Genomic DNA, 24,814 nt, shown 5'->3' on the forward strand with positions numbered 1-24,814 from the left:
GGTTGATACTCTGACTCATACACAATTTGAAAAAGAATATATATGTTCTGGCCAGACCCAGGATTCGAACCAGGGACCCACGATGCTATAGGCTGATGCTTAAACTTCGCGGCCATCGTGGGTGTTATACAAAATTAGTACAGTAAAATAATAAATTGAGTAGGTACTAATTTTTCATTAGGTACTATTAAAAACATATAAGTAATTATTTTTTTACGATTTATAACTTTAATTATAATATTTTATTTTATTATTAATTAGATATCCCTAAATAATTTTATGTTAATTATTATAATAATGTAATATCTACATACAATAAACCTTTCTTATATTTTTTTATATCCCTAAAAAAAACATTCTAAATAATTTATAAAATAATTAGGAATAAATATTAATATTCAAATGAATAAAAAATATCTACATTGAACATCCCTTTCCAAAATAAAGTACTCGTAAGCAACAGTAAGCCATACCTATCTCTCACGGGAAAGGTTATTTTCTTATATATCCTGCTTGGTAGTGTTTTCTCTGTGTTTTCTTGATCTGATCGTATAAAAAATCCCAGAGTAACACCATTTTCACGGCAGAGAAATCGCAAGCTTTTTGGTAAGACCGTTTATCTGCAATGCAGCGGTTTTCTGTATACAACAGAGTAGATATTATGTCATTGTATGCGTTGCTATTGGAATGGAATATATATATGTACCGGAGAACCAATGTATATTGAGTCCACTGTCGGTAACATCAGTTAGTACCTAACTGATTTTAATAATACATTTTGCAAATTTAGTTTTTTTTATTCGACATATCTTTCAGTTCTCCAAGCCAGAAGGGCGTTAGTAACATTTTGGTAATTTTACCACTATCAGATTACCACTAACGTATCGTACCAAAATTCAAATGATTACAATAAATACATAAAACATAACAGAAGTATAAACAAAAACATAATATAATGGGGAAAAAAACAATTCAGTGTTTTCCTTATGAACTTTGTATTTTTTCTCGGATAACCAAAATAAATTAAGTGATTTAAAAATTCTAATTGCAAATAAATAAATTATTTAACACTACATACTCAAAAACAATATTATTATACAATAAAAAAAAGGAAAAAAACTCCAATACTAAAAAAGAAGTTGTAAAGAAACGAAGTTGTTCACTTTAACATGTTTTTTTTTTACTCTACTCTCCTGAATAGTATTGATTTGTCACTAACGCCCTTTTGGCTTGGAAAAGCCGATATGTTATTTACACAATAAATCGAGTTTATTTTTCATTTGTATTCTAGTATTTTCCTCTAAAATTATACTAGTATTCTGAATACCTTCTTAACATTATTAATTTTTAAATAAGTTATATTTGTTTCAATTGACTATTGACAGAAACTACCCAAGGGTATGGAAATCTTTTTGCGAGGGGTTGAAAGCAGCCAAAAGTGGAACCTTATATATGGGAAGTTTTTTCCTTAGAGGTGACCCACTAATATTGTATAAAACAACATTTAACGACATCTTAATATTATTGTATTTAATTTTTTAATGTCACATTTTTTTATAATAACGATGTCGAATAAAATATATGTCCAGTTGCTTCATTGTTAAAGTTATAATATACATATACCCATATGCAGATGACTATAAACTTTCAATTTAACTTGAAACCAAAATCCTTTGCCATTCATTATAAAATGATTTTTTATTCAATGAAATAGTCACAACTCCCGTATTATGCATAGGCTCTGAAAAACTTATTAGATTTCTAATTTTGTTTCATTATCTTCATGTATAATAATTATCATTTATTTAAATATAATTTACTCAAATAACTACTCACCATCACCATCTCTATCGTAACTGCGGAAATGGGTCTCAAGGTCAAGTCTGCTCTCCAGGATATGAGCGCTGAGTTCTCGAATGGCCGATGTCTCCACCAGGCCAATGCGCTGTCGGAAGGTCAAGCGTTTGGTCTTGGAAATGGCTGCAGTGTACTGCACAAAATGGGTGTCCAACTGAGGCCCCACTAACTTCAGATACGCGCCCTTGTTGGAGCCAATCTCGTAGTAATTGGAGGCGGAAAATATTGTTATAACCTGAAACAATTAAACATTATTTGTTATGTACATAATGGTTAAATATGTAAATTTAATGATAATAATACATTTTTCACTGTAACATGTATAAATAATTCTATAATTCACTGATGTTGACAGCTATTTCAGATTGGATCCAACAGTAATAATTAACCGTAATTATTACAGTTAAAGATTGACAGGCGGAAGAGTGGGTGACAGGGGTTATTGAATTAACATCATATATATATATTCTCAATATATATATTTATATATTGATAATCTCAGAAAAGAACTTCAAAGATAATCTAATGGATATAGATAACAATGTGTGAGTTATGTCTTAAAACTATTTCAATACTTTACGTACCTACGCAAACATAATCACTATTCTAATGGAATTAAATTCAAATTCCGTCAAGTACCTTAATTAATATTATAATCACTATTATTTCAGCCACGCAATATCTCTCTCCACAAGTCAAGTACAAAATGTATTATATAAAATAAATTTAATCTTATTTAGGCTCAAAACACAACTATCATCTATGAGAGGAAAATAATCTGTTTCCGAGAATACTCCTTCTCTCAACAAATCAAATATATTCATGTTCCAAATTTCTAATGTACTTAGTAATAATTATAAGAACATATAATTTTAAATTCAGTTTTCAGGGTATTAATCTGTCAATATCTGAACGTGAAATATTTTTGGATTTTTTTGATAAAGTGTAAAATTTGCTACATATGAATCTGTTATTTCGAGATTACAGTTGATTTAATTATTAGTCATAGTATTTTTATCAGCTTCACTTTTATAATTATATTTAAACAATGTTGCCTACTAAAATGTTTTTTTTAATCTATGATTTTAATAATGTACCTCTAAATACATAAAAAAATTAAAAAAATGCATAAGACGTGTTTAAAATTCAGTCAAAAAAGAGTGACTAATATTTTTACAAAAAGGGCGAAAAAATCACGTGGCATAATGTGCCAAATATTATAAAAATGCAGAGACTGCGCTGGATCAGCTACGTGCATTGAATACCAGAGGTTATACCGGCGAGGCGGACTATGTACGCAACCCCCAATGCCACGCGTAGTTTAGAGATATTCATGTTACTCGTAGATACTTAAATGCAAGACATATATTATGTGATATTTTTTATGATGTTATATACCATGCCATTAATCTTATTAACTAGGTATCAGTTTGATTTATTTGTCTCAAATTGTAAATTTTTGTAAATGTGTTACATTTATTTCTATTTTTAATTGAATCTTTCCGTTATACTGACTGCTTCATTTCAGTTTTTTTAATATTTCCTGTCATTAATAGATACCTGTTTTCAGTTATACTTTTAACATTACTTAGGATAACTACTATTGCATCATTTGTACTTTTACTGTCTATTATTGCGGATTTTACTATCACTATCACTATTATGTCATATAAACGTTTACTAAATAAATAAATTAATTAGTTATTAATTTTATTGCTAACTTGGTGGCGTTTTAGTCAAATTAAAAGGTTCGAAATTTAAAACTATCCCCTTATTTAAGTAACTGTAAAAGAAGTGGACAAGAGGGTCGTGGAAGTCTAAACAGTAAAGTTTCTGACAGTATTTTTTCATTTCGTTTTAGATTAAAGTTTACAAAATTCGAGTAGGTAGAGTCCTCCGCGCAAGTGTGACTAATTGGCCCACTTCAAAGTCAATCGGATGGCTCTCAAACGAAGTTTACGGAAAAGTTCATAGTGTCGGTAACCCCGAAAGCCTACATTGACCCAATTTTCTTTCCGGCCTGAAAGCCTCCTTTGCGCTTTTTGAAGATCAATATACCTACTAGTGGCGTGTTGAGGAAACGGAACTTATAGTATAACCTCATGCTAAACTTATCGATCTCACTCATAAACATGTTGCAGCATTTTTCTTGTGCACGATATTATAAAAGTTTTTATGTTTCATTCGCAAATGAATTCGGATATTAAACATTTGCCCATTTCATACAACATTCACTAATTCAATGAAAATTGCTCGCATTATAAAATGTATAAAACACAACAAAATAAATCCATCATTATATTAACAATTTACACGGCATCCATGCATAATAACATAATTCAATAGTCATCTCAACATTAACTAATAATAGCATGGACACTTTATACCTACATGATACAATATCTTAACACGCTTTGTTATTTTTGTATGCAGAACCGATATAAACTATCAATACAGGTGCACCAAGTTTGTAAGATATCTATAAAGTATAAACTGAAATATAATCGCCTACAATGGTAACATTAAATAGTTAACCAGGATTTTCATAGAATTTTGAACTAGTTATGCATTCTATCTATCGTCTACGTTTTATAGCAGATAACTACATATTTTTTTTAGAAACTTCTCACTAGTATGTAACGATAAGTACACTTTTTGTTATTTATTTTATCATGTCCAGTTGCGACATATTTTAGGGTGTGTAATATATTATCTATATAATTTTATTGTTATTTAGGAAGCATAATTCACAATTTAAACTAATCACTCAATTCTAAATCGTGAGTGAGCTTATACAATTCTTTACGTAGGTATATGATTATCACCAGTGTGACTTTCTCTATTTTAGAGAGGAAATAGGGCGTAACCACCAGTTTTTTCAAAATAGGTTTTATTGCATAATAACGTTGTATACTACTAAATACACGTTGTGTCCAAAGGATATAAGCTGCAAGTGCCGATTAATCTATATTTAGTTAGCAATTAAAAAAAGGAGTTGACGTCGGAAAAACGATTTAATTATAATTTTTGTTGTTTTTTTTTTAATTTACTCAATAATTAAAATCAGATTAGAGATATAAAAAACCAATTTATTAATTATCATGCATTTCAAAGTTATGTCATTTTTTTATTTTAACTGTGACCGAAAACCATAAGAAAAACTTTTTGTGCCTACTGTAAAATTTTATTTGTGTGGATTACGCCTTTTTCCTTACCACATCCGTTATGTATGCATGACTTAAATATCAGTAGATAATCATTTACGCTAAGTTTAAATAAGGTACTGTATGCTGAGACTTGGCTTTGAATGGGACCTTATATATCAAAAAGTCTAACTGCACTTCTTGTTTGTTTTACATAATATTTTTTTTTATTTTATTAAAGAAACAAACAGTTACATATTGATTACAAAAATTTAAAATATAATAATGAAAAGTTATTGCAACCAGCAAAGTTTCCATGTATACATTATAATATAGTTAAGCTTAACAAGATAGAGAGTAAGAATAACATAAATATAAAGAAATTACATGAGAAAAATGAGGAAGAATAATGAATAATTAAATTATATAAAAAAAAGTAACGTAAAAAAACAATATATATAAGTATATATATATCTATTTATACAAAAATTTGGAGATATCACGTTTAAATGAAAAAGGTGAATTATTAAAAGGATCAACGGTGGAGAAATACATAGTATAATTTAAACAAGAGCGCCGAATAAAAGAGTTTTGTGCATAATTAGAACCGCTACGACTGATATGGTATAAAGTTTGGTTTCGCGTAAATCTTGATGGACAATAGAAACCCACCCTTTCGAGTAGGTTTGGCGAGTCAACAAAACTTTAGTATAATTATACTTTTGACAATTTGCATTACTATTATGAGAAAGTAAAGCAAGTACCAGATACATTGAGTTAAAATTTAATTATGTAGTTAAATTATATGACTATTTGATTTTTCTAAACGTGAAATGCTTAACCGATGTACTTAGTAAGATAATAGAAAAAAAACAATCAAGCAATCAAACTTCTATTAAATGTCCGGATAAACGTTTTCGCACGAAATAATCAACCCATACTATTGTAGGTCGTTAAAAACATCGCCGAACAAAATCACACGACTTATTAATTCCTTTACGCTGTGACCTTTTCCAGCGATATAGCAAGTTTCCCTGAAGAATTCTGGAGAAGATAAAAAGAAAGTACACCTAATTTATTTTTTCGTCGCTGTAGGATTGGTTTGTCGAATAGACCACATATCAAATGTTAAGGAGACGAAAAACAAATTTCATTATCCTATATTTTTAAATACATGTAGGTATTTAAATTGTTGTTTTTACAGCATATGAATGCTGTATTAATTACAAAGCAATTTAAAGAAAAGGATGGTTCTGGTTCATTTAGATACAAAAAAAATTTCTGCATTAAAGGTCGATTTCGACAAAAACGGATATTTGACAAACCAATCCTATAGCGACGTTTTGTTGTCATCATTATCAACCTAGATCAATTTATTGCTTGACGATGGCTTCTTAAAACTGATGATAACATTGCTCTCAGTCATGTGTATTGCATTGTTTTGTACCTTTGCAGAATCTATTTTTCCGATTCATCGAACTCTCGATTTAACTTTCGGACATACATTTCTATCCCTCATACTTATATTGTGATACTTATGTCATATATATGACATAAAATATCACTTACTGTTTTTATCTGTATGGTATCTGACATAAATTCTCATATACTTCTCGCTGAATATAGTTTAGTCCAAATTTTGCTCTTGAATGAAGAGCAAAATTCGGAATAAATTTATGCAGTGTTAACATATATCACTGCAACGTATTCTGACATTTATGTCATATACTTCTCTTAAAACGTTGTGTGTTTCAGTAATTGTCAGTTGTTACTATGGGAATGTCAACAAATTATTTTCAGTTCTGTTGACGCATCATTTTTCTTCACTTTGTTTTTATATCTTTTTGAGTAATTCACATTCCAAAGTTCCGGTTTTAAATAATTAGAGTTAGTTCGTCAATATTTGCTTTTAACCACCACTCCTTTTTATCACTCATCAGTCATCATGGAAAATAATTTATTGTATACTTTTTCCGAAATAATATCAACTTCACCAGCTATCAAACCACGGATAATAATATATCAGATACTTGACATAAAAGTAGACGGCAGCCCAACTTTGGTGATACATATCTGTAAGTTTGAACTTACCGTATACGCGGTGTTTATATATGCTTAAAAAGTGACTGGAATAAGTGACAGGTGAGTGTTGACACACGTGATGTAAGTGGCTGATACAAGTTTAACTACTGTTAATACTATGTGAATAATACATAAGTATCACGATATAAGTGTCAGATATATTCGTACCATAAGACATCATTAAAACACATTCACTGCTGACCAGATAATTACTAATTAATTACCACATTTAAATATCATGCTAATTATATCTAATGGCCATTGATAATATATTATTTTTATCCGATGTCTCAAAAGACTAAGATGAAATTTTAAATCTAGTAAATTATTTGGTCTATCTCAAGTATTTTGTATTATGGATTCATTTATAGGAAGCTTCATATTCGATGCTCAAAGATATATTTACAATAGATGCTTTGCATTGAAATTATATTCGTGTTATACATTATATTTATTGCAATAAATACGGGCTGCTTATATTATAATATAAGCAAATATTATGTACTTATGGTACCTATTATAAATCTCGTGCGATGTGATACATTTCCAAAAAGAATGTATTTTGAATTGCTCGTAGGTGAGAAAACCCTTTGTTCTCCCACTATTATTTACCTACCAGGTATCACTATTGTTACGAATAACATCACAATATTATTATCGCACGAAAGTGCGAAAGATTATAATGCTTTCGTGGAATGATTTCTATGCCATTCGGATCGTTTTTCACGCACCATTATTGTGGACGTCAATCAGTGGTTTTATCTGCCCAGTAAACTGATCCTGAGAATAACAAAAAGCTTCTATTATGGTATAGACGTCCTTCGCAACGGCGCGGCGTCGCGCGGAGCTTTTCACTCATACCGTTTTCTTTTTATCTTCATGTCAAAGGGTTGATTAACGGTTCGGGTTGATATTTGATATGTCTGAGTGCTGCTTTTAACAAAAAAGAAATTAAATATTTTGATAATATTTATAAAAATACGGTTTTTAGTTTAAAATATGAAGAGTGAAAATCATCCACCATTTAAAAAAATAATAGAATTATAACAATATTCATTATTACCGTTGAAAGCGCAGCCCAAGAATGCCCATGTCCACCGCTCAATATATATTTTGCTACCCTCCCCCAATATGAGAGGTTGATTGCTTGCTCATCTTGGGTTTTGCCATCCAACTATCATAGTGTAGGTTTCTTTGATATAATAATAATACAACAAAATCCAGCTAATCATCCCTGGTTAGTATTTGTAAAAAATAGTTCGCTGAATAATGTTACATTTTTTAAAGAGATATAAAAAATAGCTTCTTAGTTTGAATCATACGTTAAAATATTCTTTTAACTGTGTCGATTGTAAGTCTTTACCCTCCGGCAGTATATCGACTGTGTTTAGGTAAAAGGGCGTAACTCTCGATTTTTCGAAAAGTGCTTTTATTAGATATTAACAATGTATACAACTAAATACACGTTCTGTAAAAGGGAAGTAAGCTGCAAATTCAGATTTATTACATAAATTCATGTTTTAATTGAGCTTTAATTAAGTTTTATTTTAAGGAAAAAAAGCATTTACCCTCAATTTTAATGATTTTCTGTAATAACTTCTTTAATTATTAGTATATCGAAAAGATATTACACTAAATCATCAATCATTATGCACCCAATGTTTGTGCCTGTTTTTTTATTAATATTAAACCAAAATCATTCAAAAAACGTTTTTTACCTCTCCTGTAAAAAATTTTCTGTGTGGGTTACGCTTTTTTTCCTAAACACGGTCGATATATATATTCAAACAAAAGCACATTTGCAAACGTAAAACCACATTATTAATAGAGAATTTGATAACAGTAGAGTTTCAATCTATACCAGTGTATTGCTTGATACAGGATGCAGACAACGACAACATGCTTAGCTATCCATACATATAGATATTCCCTACATGGGCATGCATCTAAAACATCAGCGGTGTATGCGGTTTGGTATACTATCGGTTTATTTATGCTACTGGAAGCTCTAGTATAGAGTCTACCATCAGATGGAGGTAACTTATCTCAGATACCTGCCATTAACGATGCCAAACTACTGTAAGCTTATTGCTCCTCTGAAACAGCTTTATTTGCCATCTCGAAAAGCTTTCTAAATTATATTCGGTATATGGACGGAGCATATGTGAAACAAGAGTTTAGAATTTTAATAATTAACTATACTTAAAATTCTAATGGATTCAAGTTCTGTACTATTCCATTTAAGTCGTTTCTCGCATTGCTTCATATTGATTTACTATATAAGGTAGAGTTAAGAGTTTTCGTTGTCAGTGTGTGTTTGCCTTTGGTGAGTGTACACGACGCCTGAAGATGCCGTAAGGCGAAACCCGCGTTGCGAGAAACGACTTAAATGGAATAGTACAGAGCTTGAATCCATTAGAATTTAAATTCAAATTCCATCAAGTACCTTCGGTCGAAAGTATTAATATAACTATACTTTCTTAAAAGCTTGCTGTGTCTGGTCTAAGATTTGGTGATAGGATATTTGAAAGTACTAGCAGCCTCTGTATTAGGGCAGCAGAGGGGGTAATAGGGGGTAAATAATTAATGACAACAGGGAAAGGGAGTGCACTTAAGCTATTAACCTTACCTTGGACGTAGAACAAGGTAAATAATTATCTCTCATATTAAACTGAAATCCTATTGTATTATATTTTCACTGAATTTTTAAATATTTTCCAGTACCTATTTTGCTGCGGACATTCAGTGCATGACGAATAAACCCCATAAATTTTTAACGAGAAATGAAATGTGGAACATTCAAGTAAATTTATCGAATTCAACGTCTCATAGCGTAACCCAGTTATATGGTTGAGTAACTTAATCGGATTATATACAGAAATAATGTATAGATTCATTCGTATTATTTTTTTGACAAATATATGTGAAGTACTTTTTAATATTATAAAAAAGAACAACTCAGACAGGCTATTATACTCAAGCCTCGAAATTAACCAAAATGTTTATAATTTATGTATTTACTCTATCTAATGTTTTTTTAATATTGCATCTATTTCTTAGTTTTTATACTGTTGATACTATTTCTTTGTTTTTAAATATCATGTTGTGTACGTCTTAAATTTAAAATTATTTCACTATATGTAGAATAAATAAATTCGATTTTTTTTTATTTGAAAATGTGAACTAACATACCGACTAACTTACCTAAGAAGCATTTTATGATTTGGAAATCAAACGTAAAAGTTTGCTTTTACTATCCCAAAACATATTTTACTAGATTTTAATATTAAAATAAAAGACTGCCATTAAAGAAAAAAAATTGAATTTTTAATAATTATTAGTACAATTCTGAATAAATTTATTTATAATATAAAATTTAAAATATAAACAATTAATACTTCTATTCATTTCCTCTTAGATACCTTGAGTAATTTTTGTGAACAATTCCAATATTAGAAATAGAGCTTTTGTATCGGAAAGTGAAGCCAAAAACCAACTTTTTTTTGTCGCTTGATAGTATCTAATAGTAAAATATCTGTTGTATATAATATTCAAAATAAATTATACAAATTACATTTTACAATACATTAGAATATTATTATATAGAAAAAATTACTAAATTTAACTGTGTTTGGCAATATTGCGGATTGTGAGCTGAAAGGCATTCTTTAAAAGGTTTTCTCCAAAACCTAACGTAAACTTTATGAAGTTTTGAATATTAAACTTTGTAAGTCATTTAAAATAACACCTTCATTAATAATATGTGCTCAGAGATCCTTGACCGCAGTGAGAAATTTAACCACATTGCATTAGCGTAATATGTTTTGTAACAGTCATTATTTAAAGATTTTTTTTTTTCAAATCTCACATATAATACAGTATTTATAGTAATTGAAGCAAAACGTCAATGTCAGGCCGCCATTTTCTATTTCATTTACAAGTAATTTATTCAATAACTCGTAGTTACAAAAAATGCAACTATAGTTAAAAGTTCTGAAATCACATTACTACCTCTAATAAACTACCGTCTTTAAGTACAAATAAACCAATATTAAGTGGCTATTTAATAGTAAAACTTTTTATTAAATAAAATAATGAAACATGTTTAATGCACTTAATCCACATAATTGACGGTCGTGTGTATCTATGACGAGATTGCTCACAGAACCAAACTGGCATAAAGTGCATTTGTGCACCTGAATAGTATCTTCAAAAGTTATACCTCCAGCTGTGTATTAAGCGTAAGATGTTCAACCAATGTCTACTTCCAACGTTCACGTATACATGTGAAACAAGGACTCAATGTAATGGAAATCCACAAATTTTAATTCCGAGTAGCGCAACGTAGTATAGAAAAGTGCATGTTGGGCATAACGCGGTAAGATTACGAAAAAATCTAATTCATAAGTAAGCAAACAAGAGTACGCAATGTGATTGAACTCTCTAAGTAGATTAAATGACAATGGGCTGGACTAGTCGCTCGGTGAGTGGACAACCACTGGACTAATGCCATCATACAGTGGTATACAAGAGTCACTAAACGTCCATAGGGACGCCCTAAAACCCGCTGGGTGGACGAACTCACAAAGTGCGATAAATGTACATGACTGCAAAAAACTAAGGACCGAGAAGAGTGGAGGGAGTTAGGAGAGACGTTCAACCAGTAGTAAATAGACTTTGGCTAAAGATGATGATTAATCTTCTTAATTTAAAAATGATAAAAACCGGTTTTATATTCTTAGAAGATCATTGAATTAATAACTACCTATTCAAACAAACCATAAAAACGAACTTAATACTTAACTGTCTGTTGTATTTTTGGTATACAGTATTGTAAAACATAAGTAATTATACATAACTACCCTAACATAAGTCCACTTGGCTAATAATATGATTTATTTATGTGAGCATTACTACAGTACATGTTCAATTTATTTACCATGACCATACATAAGAAGGATACAATGTGAACAGTCGCAAAATACATAATATATCACTTACTTTGTTATTGTGAAGAATCTCGTAGCCTCCAGGTTTGCACTCGTGCGATCGCACTAGAAAAAGGAGTCGGTGCCGTTTCAGGAATTTTTTGGTCACGTCTGGGCCGAAATAGGTGCCGGCTCCCCGAAGCGCGTTCGGTATACAGCCTTCGCCCGGCTGGGGATCGCTCCATAGAATGTCAAACACCTGTGGGGATAGAAAAGGATGAGCTTTCTTTTCTTAAGAATTCACGGCGCACTACAGGTAATTCAATTAAGAAAATCTCATAGACAGGTGTTGATATAATATTTTCTTAGAAAATTTATTAAAAAAAAACAATTTTCGCATGAAAGTTTGTTAAATGAAAAAGTATTATTTATTTCATATAAAGTAACACTATGTCACCACCTACCTGTAGGTAGGTGCCTTCGCACAATAAATTGATTAGTAATAAGCCGACATGTAAACCTGATCTCTAACTATACGGCTTAGTAAAACGCCTAAAAACGCTTCCTTGTCGAATCACATATAAATTGTTTATCTGTTCACAGGTTTTTACGCTACCCGTTCGGTATGTAAACGTATCGAACGGGGCATCGATTGCTACGAGCAGGGTAATGCAGTGTGAAAGAATGATGGATGTAAAATTGCCTTGTTCTGTACAATAAAAAAAAAAAAACCTGTGACGATGTTATTATAAAGTGTTAGATATAAATGTATTATGTAACTGTATATTAGTATAAAAGGGGAAGAATGATTGTTAAATATAAAGAGACGAATGCAGTAGCGAGAGATTATTATAAGAGTGTAACATATAGAATATATTATGTAATAGTATGAAAGAAGAAGAATAACTGCTGATATAAAGAAGAAGAACGCGGTAGCGAGTGATTAGTATTAAAAAAGTGTATGTAAATTAATTAATATGTCATGTGGAACACACTAATCGAATAGTATTTCGATTCGTAAACTCATTAATAGCAAACTAATAATTATAGAATCAATTATCCGCGAGTGGCAACACTTAAAATTATAACGCAGCAACACCTACCAACGCGTTGGTATGGGTGTGCCTCTGTGCGTGTATACGAAAATGTTACCGGCTAAAAAGTATCCGGCGCACAGATTAACTCAGAAAATAACGCCTTAAAGTCTCTAGAATTCAACTTTTCGGAAATATTATTTCATTATTGTGTTCCTAATTAGGGTATTTATCGTTTGTAATATAAAGCATGAGGAAATTCGCATATTTAAGAAAGAGTAAATTCTTGATAGCAACAGACGGGAGCTTCGCCGATTTCTAATAAAATAAATTAAAATCACGACCTTTATGCAGCTGTGCGGTGTAAAGACAGCGGCTAAAAATAAGGCAATGCGGGGGAAATATCGCCGATCGATATACTCTTCGACATTGAATTGCGAATTACCTACCTAGCGATGCATAAAACTTTGTAGTCAGTTTGCCAATGTGCTCTTCTAGCGTTTCCACTTCTAGGTCTCTGTGCAGGGTTGTGCCTCGAACGTAGTTTGGGGCGCCTGTAATTGCTCTTAGGACTACGTTTTGTACTACTTGGAGTTTTTTGGTGAGGTTTGGGCTACCGTGTAATCACCCAAACCCAACTATTAAAAGCCTTAAGGATTATGACGAAAACACCATTATGGAACACGACAGACCCAGGACCATACTAAGAAGGCTGAAAACAGGTCCCAACAAGACAAAACAGATTCGACCCAAAAAAAGAAAACCGAACTAACTACCATTTCTTTTACAGATCCAAAGCTGCCCCTATGCTTTCAGCCCTAGCTGCCATGACCTGACCAACTCAAGCCAAATCCGCCCTCAAAACCAGAGCGAGCGATTGAGGGTCATCCAAAACGCAAGGACTATAATCGGACGGGGAACCAACCACAACCTTCTCCTTCCTTTTACTAACCTGTTCTTTTTACAATAAAGTTTACAGATACAAATCACAGCGGCAGGGTTTTTGGCCGGGAGTGTCTCACAAACACTCCCGGAGTTTTTCACCCCACCGCGGCTCAAATTTTGATGAGCAATCATGATGGGCCTAACATCCCAATACGACTGGTTATCGTTTGTTTGTCGTTTTTCTATTCTTCTTCTTCGACTTCATTCGCTTGGACTGGTGTGGTGTACGCTTCGAAACGAACATGACAGGCCTCCTGAGATGGCGTGCTGGCGAGCCCGCTAAAACTGGATGGGACAGTGAGCTGGCGCGGCGTACTCACAACGATGAACTCCGCCCCGTGCATGATTCCGATGTCACGATGCTACACTCAAACTCCTCCTCCTCTGACGTCTCCAAGCAAAAAGGCAATACCGCCGCTGGCCTCTGGCGGTTGATGATCGACTGATGGGCGGAAACTCGGGCGGTAGTGACGGGGGTCCGGGCGGGGGCTCGAGTGTGAATGCCTAAAAAACTTATATCTATCATTAGTTAAAAACCTTCTCATTTTTAACTAAGAGTTTAAAATTAAAATCATTATTAAACAACACCCCTTGCCATATAGAGGATCGAATAACCTCACCCGAGTCTCCTCAAGACTCGAACGGGTCTCCTCAAGACCCCGAAATAAACGGGTCTCCTCAAGTCCCGGAGTAAAATCGCACACGTAAACTCAGAGAAACCTTCACCAGCGACCAGAAAAATAGAGACGAAGGGGATAATGCTTAACGCAGTGAGCCCCATAACCACTGAAGGATGATCCAAAGTCAAAGCGAATTACCTATGAAGAAGTAGTATTTTGCTATTTTTCGGAAATAGTAAAATATTATTTCGTATTACTATATAAGACGTAGTTTTAAGATTAAACTGTTATTATTATAAATGTAATATTGTAAAAGGTAAAGGCAACAGACAGGTTTTACGTCGTAAAATCACAAATGTTTATGTGAAGGTCGATGGATAATGATTACAGGGCCTATTATTATGTCAATAGGTACCTAGTAAGTAGTTGTAAATGCATGTAATTGAAACGCTAATCAAATCGTGTGTTTACTCCTGGCATAAGACTAAAACCGCGAGTTTATGCCGGAGATAGCTATTTAAATGCTCTAAATAAATTCATATAAAATCCATAGAATTAGATAGACGATATTTAATAACGTCAATATATCCATCCACGTGCACAGAATATATTATCTCTTGATACTTGGTCCTTCTGACAAACCAGTAAATTCTTATTAAATAAACAAGAGGTAACATGTAGTACAAATTAACGGACATAGTAGAATCTTTGGTCACCCCTTCTCAAACTCTTTGGACCAATTAGAATAAGGGAGGCTGCTATAAAAGAGGGCGCATCCGAGAGATTTTTATCAGTCTACCGGATCCTCCCTCGGGAACAAGTCTCATCTCTACTAGCAGCCTCTCTTCAAACACTCTGGACCAGTTTCACCAGTTTTCGCCGCGCATCTCTTCGCTTCTTGAACGCCGAAGTACTCCCCGGGGAGAGTTTCACATCCCGTTTACCTACGGGTGGGAAACATCTCTCGCGTTCGCAGTCATCGGTCGTCACGTATTCCTGTCTGCCGCCTTCACCTACATTTGGCCTGTAAAATTATTTACTAGACGCTACATACAAGGAAATAAAACCAAGTCATTACCGACTTTTTCAAAAGGAAACATCGTTATTATTAATAACCCCTCCACCGACTGAGCTAGGAAAATACATCAACGAAGTGCGCAGTGGCGTATCGTTGAGGGGGTGTTGTTAACTACCTATTTAAAATAATACACTCTTTTTATACTAGAGTTGTACCTATTTAATAATTCGGTGTTGTTTGAGCATAACCTGATAACTGCTTTTTTAGTCATTTTATGTTGAGAGTAAAAATTGGTTAACTATGGTAATATCTTCCATTTGGTAAGAACTTGATATCTGTATTTCATTTGAAAATTCTAAAAACGCAAAAGTAATAATATAATAGAACAGAAGACAAAAATAGAATAGAAAGTTAGTTTGGGCAAAACATGACCAAGGACCTTATATTTTGATCAGTGATAAATGAAATTATTTTCGTTGCTATTGGAATAATTTAAAATATAATATTTAAAATGTATTCCCGATGTTAGACAAAAAAAATTAACCGAAATTTATAGGGAAATTCAAAGTTTAAAATTGCCCTCCTGTAAATTCAACATTTTGCAGTTAACAGGTTATGCCCAAACAACATCGAATTACTTCTTGTATTGTTATCCTTCATAGTTGATTGATATTTAGTTGACTAATAAAATAATTACAAGACTAATTTTTTTTTATAAAATTTCCAATATTGTCGTTATTCAAAAATAAATAGTTGGAAAGAACGCAGTAATATTTTTTAAGAATCTAACGAAAATTTATAACTATATAATAACATAAATTTATATATTTTCATGCATAATATTATAATGTAAATATTTTAAAGAACACACTATTGTTCAAAAATTGTTATAAAAAACTCCGTTAGACATTATTGTTATTAATTTAACTGTAATACTTTATATAATTATTATACTTGGCCACCTCTATTTTAATTTTCAATTTTGGTTAAAATGTTTTTTTTATTTACCTTCAATTAGGTATATATCGAGAACGTGAAAAGAGTGATAAGCGAAAAGAGATAACTAACAAGTTGCAATTTTACAGGAAACCAATTTTAAAAATGAAGTATTTTAGCCTCATCATGTATTTACCACTAAATAACTTACTAAAATAATATACTTGTAACATCCTCACGCAATTATATAGTGTTGCGGACTTGCTGAATATATAAACATTTTAAACAATCTAATATTATTGATTGTCACATAAACGTCCGTTACGCTGACATCCTCAATAGTAAGTTTTTATACCTCTTATGTAGACATTGCTATATTTTTTTATCAATTATCGCATATATTTAGATTCAAACCAAAAAGTAATTATAAGTATTTATATTAAATTATAATTATGGTGACGGTTCGAAAATTTAAAAACATACAACAAGACTGCTTAATCCAGCTAACTGCCCTTTTGACCAAAAATGAGATTTTGTTAAAAAGCATGTTTTCCATGCTCACACAAAATTTGATAATCCTAAACTTATGAATAAATGGGTCATAATTTTTCACATAAAACAGCTAACTGCAGGTGCCAAATTTCCAATATCGTAAATGGAACAACTCCGCTCTTTATATATTGTTTTATATATAAAAAGGAAGCTAAAATAGTGTATTATTCCATAGTGCAGCTTATTTGTAAAACAATTTTTTTGTGTACTTTTGGAATTGTTATATTCCGCTCGATAGTTAAATTATTAAGTTTTCTTTTTCTTCCTGAACAATTAATTTACCCTAGTGAAGTAAGCCGGTTTGCAGATTAAGTAATCGAATTTACATTTACTGTCATTTTAAATAATAATGATTTTTCTAGTCAATATTATGTAATTAAAAAAATGATTAATTGTGTAAAAATATAAAAATAACTGAAATAAACAAAAAAAAAAGCATACGTATTTCTAATTATATTTTATTTTTGATCAGAAAATTTTCTTCTATCACTATTGCAGTGAAGCATAAAATGATAGCATAGGCTAATAAAAGAAAAAAGGTTGCATTTAAAATCCCCACGTTTTCCTTCGTAAAAAATGTGAAATTAAAATGTTCATTATGTTCAGAGAAGAGCGTTAAAAAAGTGAAATAAACATTAATCAGGGTGCACAGATTACCATAATTTTACGCCTCAGAAACAGCGAAAGGGGTTGACCGTGTTAATTAATCCACCATAACGGGATTTAGTCGACATAAAATAATTTCTCAAAAAAAAATGCAGAAATACTGCTGTGACAAGGGTGTGAAGGGAATAATAATATGGTTACAATAAAATCTTTTAACGTACGTTTAATTAATAAAAAAAATGCATCTCAATTAAAAACAGAACAAAAATATTTTATGTAAGCCTGTTAAAAAATTCGTAGTATTTTTTTTGTAAAAATACATTATCAAGTATCTAGGTATATCAAATTTTTTAATATTTATATATATATTTTATTCTTTAATATGTAAAAATAATTCTTACCTGTTTCCATTCAACTTTGTCAATCACTTCAGCGCCTGGAGCGTTGCTCTCAGTGATGGGTGGTCTTAGAAGGGATACGTACTGAAAAAAAAATAGAAAACGATTAATAAATTAGTTTATAATTCACATGATTCCTGGTGAGTGGTTTATTTAACTATCGATTCATCTTGTTTAATAGTTCTCACTTCAAAATTCGTAATACTAAAAGATATTTCATATATTTATAACAGTGGTGCATTTGGTAAAACAGAGACCGGATGCACTGAATGTTTTTAAACTCCCTTGCGTTAAAAACTTCTACAATGTTACGTACTACAACAAAAGGTGTAAAAATAAATTTAATGTCCGCAATTTCTGCATTAATTTACTGTCTCTTAGCAATGCATAATCTGCCTACTATCTCGTGACATCACCGATTTTAACATTGTTGAATGATACCTAGTTAAACGTTTGTTCTATGAAATCGTCGATAATATTAAAATAAATAGAATCATCAATGTGTGTGAGAAATGCGCATCATTTTTAGATTTTCATATAATTATCTAACTGTTTCGAGGCCTGCTTGTATTTTTTTACGAATTGGTTGCAATGGATGCATTATTTGCATCTAAAAAAATCGCCCCTGCTACTGTAGGCTATGTTATATCGGGTCTCCGACGATTCGGCGCCGGGACAACTGGGCACCACGCAATCAAATGAAATTCAAAAATAAATAGACGTTCGTGAAAAATAGGTACTTTTTTAATATAAGTATATTTACCATTATTATTTATATTAAAAGTATTAATTTAATACTTGGTGAGAATTTAAATATTCACAAGTTTAATTTGCATAATATGTTCAAGTCCCAACGAGAAGAGAATTCTTTTTATTTTCATATAAAGCTTCATTCATGATAATTCTCAATCCGCAATAAAAAACATTATGTTAAGAGCAAAATGAATCAAAACTACTAAGTTGTAGATGGAAGCTGATTAAAATTTCTCGTCTACTTTATGTATAAAATCGTCTATATATTTCATTCGACAGTGCGGCGCCCAGTTGTCCCGTTCCCATTATAAAATCTACTTATATATTGTATGAACTAGATTGGTTCGATTTCACTTTCTATTTCTGATATGCTTTAGGGATCATCAACGTCCACTATTTATATTTTAGGATCATTCAATCTTTCTGAGAATATACTTAAAGTTCAACACAGCTATCAAATTAAATGACATAAATATTATAGAATAAAAAAATACTATTATAATGTTTCTACGGTAATAAATTTTGGGGTAGTATCTAATAAATTGAAACGTATGTACCAAAATAATTAACTAACTCAGGGAAATTGAACTAATAGCATAACCATTTCACAGGTCACAAGTAAGGTTTAACTCAATGATAGTATACGTAGCCCTAAAATTCTATGAAGTGTCAGCCACTTTTACCTTCATGTGGGGTACTTCAGCTCAGCAAAATACTTGGGTAAGCTTTATTTAAAGGTATCACATCGGAACCCACCTGATACCTGATAATTTATTTAAAAGGTAAGCCTACTGTGTAATGTGCGGTGGTCCTGACAGTTTTTCCTTGAGCGTTCAGCTTTTCAAAGGTCAGGTGGATATATATACAGGAAAATATGTCATACTGTCGGCACGTTTATTAAAATGGTCTGAAATAAATGAAGAGTAAAAACATTGTCTCACAAAATTGCTGTTTTGATGGGCTTAAATAAATGCTTAGATAACGTGATATAATTTTGTTTTTACCCACACTCTAGCATTCTTATGAGTTTAATATTTTAGAAGTTACAACGTATATTATATATGAAAATAAGAAAGATATATTTACCCATAAATTTAATGTAAAAACGTAACGTCATCTTACTATTAAAGCCTCGTAAGTCTGTTTGTGAAAAATGTTGAGCGGAAAGAAAAATCGTAATAAAAACAATATTTAAACACCTCTCTAATCGATTAATCAACTATTACTGGCTCTGAAATACGAGGTTTTAATTCCATGTTTGAAACCACGAGACCTACGAGTTTTTAAATTTGTTCAATAAATGGACAGCATACTAGTTTAGAGAACCGAGGTTTTGATATGATTTAAAATGATTTTTGTATAAATTTTGTCAAACAAACTTCATTTTTTCATAATATCGGACTTACGAGGTCTTAATAGTAAGGTGACGGTATGTCTATAATATATATCAAACACTATGACATAATGAAGAATGAAACAGGATTTTTTTATTGTGCTGAAACGAAGTGAACGTCCAGAAACTGGCTCGACGCCACACCATAAGTATATTATACGGATTCAACTTTCTAAAATTGTGCTTGATATCAAGATGATTTGCAATTCAAGGATCCAATATCATCGAAGTTATTAAGATCATCATTAACTTATATTTTTACCACGTTTTTCTTAGCTCGTATTCTTGTTTGTCCGGTGGTTGTTTATCTAGTACAAATCTTGCAATCGATTTTTAACTAATTTCTTGACTAGCTAGAAATTTAAAACTTTTAGAATATATCAGAATACGATGCAAATGCATTATTTTAATACTTTTAACCATCTTTAAGTAGAATTAAATTCATTTTCAGTTAATTCTGTTTTGTATGAAAAGTTATTTTGGAAGAAATCCGTAATCCAATCCACTATTATTGTTTGCTAAGGGGGTGGTCCTAGGAACTAAATTAATAATATATACGTGCGTTCCTATGGAAATCAAAATGACATTTCAGTATTCTATATTTGTTTGTTTGTAGCAAAATAGAAAAAAAATGATTTGTTGCCTTATTTGTCCTAAATAATTTAAACACAGAATTGTCAAGTTTATATGATTCAACATAAAATTTAAAAACGTGGTATATAAAAAGTTATGCTCTAAAAATATACTAAATAAATAATTATTGTTTTTTTTATTTTTTTTTATTTATTGATTACCTAAGTATGTATTATTTACCTACCCTATAAAATAAACAAGTTCCATTAAAATTTTAGGATTTGCCAAGTGTTCCATCGCAGTAAAAGTTTAGGAAACCCTGCATGGTGAATATATTGTCAACAACACTTTTCCCCATTAACCTATGATATAAAGAAGAAAAAAATTTTTTTACTCTCTCGTCTTGTAAGAAAAATTTTTACTTTTAGATTTAAAAACCAACCGAATAGATTTTTTTCACAAATTATTAGTACTTATAATGAAATAATACACAAGATTTAGACACCGAAAAATCTAATGGAAATCCGGGCCGTAGGGTTTACTAATACAATTCTGATTCGTATAGAATTAGCACCATGATTTAAAATAATATAAATATATTTTGAAATAACACCTAAAATGTACGGTAGTTCTACGGTGGTAACTTAATAATTATGCCTCTGTTCTGGCAGAACACACTAACTGGAGAATACTAGTTTTGAGTAATTTAACTTTGAAGTTGTTAAAATGTTTGAAATGGTCTATCATGTGAGTTTATTAAGTAATCGTAAAAAGGATGACTTTAAAATGAAGACTGTTTATTTATTAAGAAGGTTTCCAGACAGTAAAGTTTGAAATAAGGAACATTTTGGTATACCTAACTGAATATGTATTTTTTTCAAATAAGTATCTTCTGCCAGAACAGTGACGTTATGTATGTAAAGCAATTCTACCAGTAACTTCAGTATCACATAAATTTCGAATATGTCTTAAAATATTTTTTTCAAATGTATGCTTTTGAAGTACCTAGTTTTAAATTATACAACTATGTATACCAATTTTTGTTTACTCATTTTTGTCTTCATCCAACAGAGACTGTTTTGCACTGATGCATTTCCAATATTATGACTCTTTGACATATTCTATAATATAAGAACATCGCACAAAATTTTACGTACAAAGTGAAAAATGATTTTATTGCCTCCGGGGTTAGGGTCGACTTGAGTAGGTATGCCGATCAAGCGGAAGCTGGAAAAAATGCGATCATCTGATTCCTGAACCAGAATGCATTTTACACGTGAATGAATATTTCTATCTTTTAACTAAAAAGCGATTTTTCTATCAATATTTTAAACCTTGTAGGTACATAGCAGTGGCGAAGGGTGGAGGTAGGCTGTTAAGATCCGTCATAAATATTGCACACTAAACTTTGTCAGTCATACATACTTGTTTTCATTGAAATAAGACTACATTTTACAGATGGTGTTGGTAGGTTTTTTTTAATTCATTTAAACCCTGCGAAAACCAAGCCATAATAGATAATAGTCAAAAAATACTCGTATATCTATAAAAAATTTAAAATTATGCAATTAAATCTTACGTAAATTTGGATATTTTATAGATAGAATAATAATTTTTATCTATTATAGTTTGGTTTAGGCATAGCATGAATTAAAAAAATGAACCGGCAATATGTGTAATACGTACCTATTCTTAATCTAACGAAAACAAATAAGTAATAATGAAAAAATGTGCACAATTTTATCATATCGCCTAAAATATACCAATACTATTATTGTTTGCTTGAGACAGGGCTTAATTGATTTTTAGGATCCAACCAATACCATCTGTAAATTGTAGTCTTATTTCAATAAAAACATATACATTTGACTGAAAAAGGTTAATGTGCACTATTTATGGCGGATCTTAACAGCCTACCTCCACCCTTCGCCACTGGTACATAGCACATTAACTTAATATTTCATAATATTAATACTATCGACTGAAGGTACTTGATGGAATTTGAATTTAAATTCAAATGGATGTAAGTTTTTTACTATTCCATTTGAGTCGTTTTTTGCGACCCGGGTTTCAAATATTCATAATTTGTCTGTTATATTTTTTTATTGTGATCCGTGTCTTAATTAATAGGTGGGTGATAAAGTTTTTACCTACTTTATTGTATTAATGTATTATATAAGTTAGAGTTAACTGTATTCATTGTCAGTGTGTATTTACCTTTCGGTGAGTGTACACAGTGCCCAAAGATGCCGAAAGGCAAAACCCGGGTCGCAGAAAACGATTTAAATATAATATTACAAACAACAATCCATTAGAATTTAGTATTTTCTAGAATTCACATAATTTTAAAAATGTTGAATAATGAATATTGTATTATTACAAGGTTTTATTTTAATAAATTTCAATTCATATACGGACACCTCATTAAACATAGTAATATTAGCATACATTTTATTAAACATAGGCACATAATTTTAAAATACTTCTGATAAATAATATTACCACTAGATAAAATCTTTTTGAAAAAATACGACAACGAATCGTATATAAATCGAAACTGCTCCCTCTGTGCTTTCTAAATCATTGCGTTCCTTTTTGGCAATCAGCTTTTGTATTTTGAATCAAAGTATTACAATTACCTTAATTACTAATCGGTGTCAGGATCACTCCAAATTTTTGTTAAAACGAACTTGCACTTGCTAACAATTTAAAAAAAAACTATTTTTTTTATTCCATGGATAATATTATTATATTCGTTCAGTAAAAGAATGTGTCATTCTCAAATATTATAAATTATTTAACCTTTTTGACAAAATCAGCCTACATCCTGAAATACCTACTACAGTTGGATTTATTTTATTCAGTAAATACTGGTAGGTAATAGCCCGTGAATTCGTCCATGCGAAATTCAGAAGTAAAAGTTTCTTTTAATCAATGAGATGGCCAATGGTTGGGTCCACTCCATCACTGCTATTTTTGTATTGAGATGTGGTTTTATAGTATTTGGTAACAATAATATAATCAGCTTATAAGCAATGCAAATTTCACTCATTGACGTACAGAATACACCGTTCATTTAATATCTGAATTCGTTAGGGAGAAAAAAATATACAATGACGTACCTGTCGTACACTAAGCAATGTAATTTTTAAATTGACATTTATGACGATGCAAGTAAAGTTAATTTTTCCACCACATTAATCCGTATTTATATTAATATGTTTATTACAAAATAATTAAATCTGTATGATAGGATTTTGACAGACCAAATTGTTTTGTAAATTGGTGTCATTTTATTATTCACATACTTCATCCACTTTATATAGCAGTAGTTGCATTTTTGATTTACAGCTTAAACAAAAACTTAAAAACACTTATCAGCTGAACGCAGAACTATTCTAACTGACATTTGAAATGTTTTGCAGAAGAGTTTTTTGAAACATCTTACTTCAGTTATATATTAGGTATATAGACAATTGTATGCACCATTCTTTTCATCAATAATCTTTCTAAAATATGATGCATACGCTTATTCATAAAAAATAATAAATAACTTCAGTACTTAAGTTGTTTCAAAGAAATCAAAAAAAATCAAATGTAAGTTAGAATAGTTCTACATTCAACTGACGCACTATATTTTGGGTTTAATTGTCATGAAAATAATCAAAACGCTGAGAAAACATTTGAATTTGATTACATATTACTTTAAATCGATAATAGATTTGATATAAGAATTGATTTTTATAAATAATTTTTCACAAAAAAATACTATTTGATTTAAGTAAGGTATTTATTTAATTGCCATTAATTTCGATTAACTTTTGAAATTAATTAAAAAGTTTATACTAAAATGATGTATGACATTACATATATTTTATTAAAATTAATATTTTTTAGTAAAGGCCCATTCAAAAGTAAAATACGACCAAGAAAAAGCACATAAGCAGAAAAGTGAAATATGCTCTTTTGAAATTCT

General features: G+C 30.9%; 1 protein-coding gene across 1 annotated transcript in view; it reads right to left on the reverse strand.

Moving 5' to 3' along the window:
- Window positions 1–24,814, reverse strand: part of rdgC (retinal degeneration C) — a 350,015-nt gene that overhangs the window by 57,177 nt on the left and 268,024 nt on the right. The window contains exons 11-13 of the mRNA XM_085959019.1: window positions 18,123–18,203; window positions 12,084–12,269; window positions 1,837–2,092 (exon numbers count right to left, since the gene is read on the reverse strand). Of these exons, the coding sequence (XP_085815145.1) occupies window positions 1,837–2,092; window positions 12,084–12,269; window positions 18,123–18,203 (523 nt within the window). The remainder of the gene's footprint in view (window positions 1–1,836; window positions 2,093–12,083; window positions 12,270–18,122; window positions 18,204–24,814) is intronic.

Source organism: Rhyacophila brunnea, unplaced genomic scaffold (assembly GCF_057557595.1).
Source record: "Rhyacophila brunnea isolate RB1 unplaced genomic scaffold, BYU_Rbru_1.0 scaffold_8, whole genome shotgun sequence".
In the NCBI taxonomy this organism is placed as follows: Eukaryota; Metazoa; Arthropoda; class Insecta; order Trichoptera; family Rhyacophilidae; genus Rhyacophila; species Rhyacophila brunnea.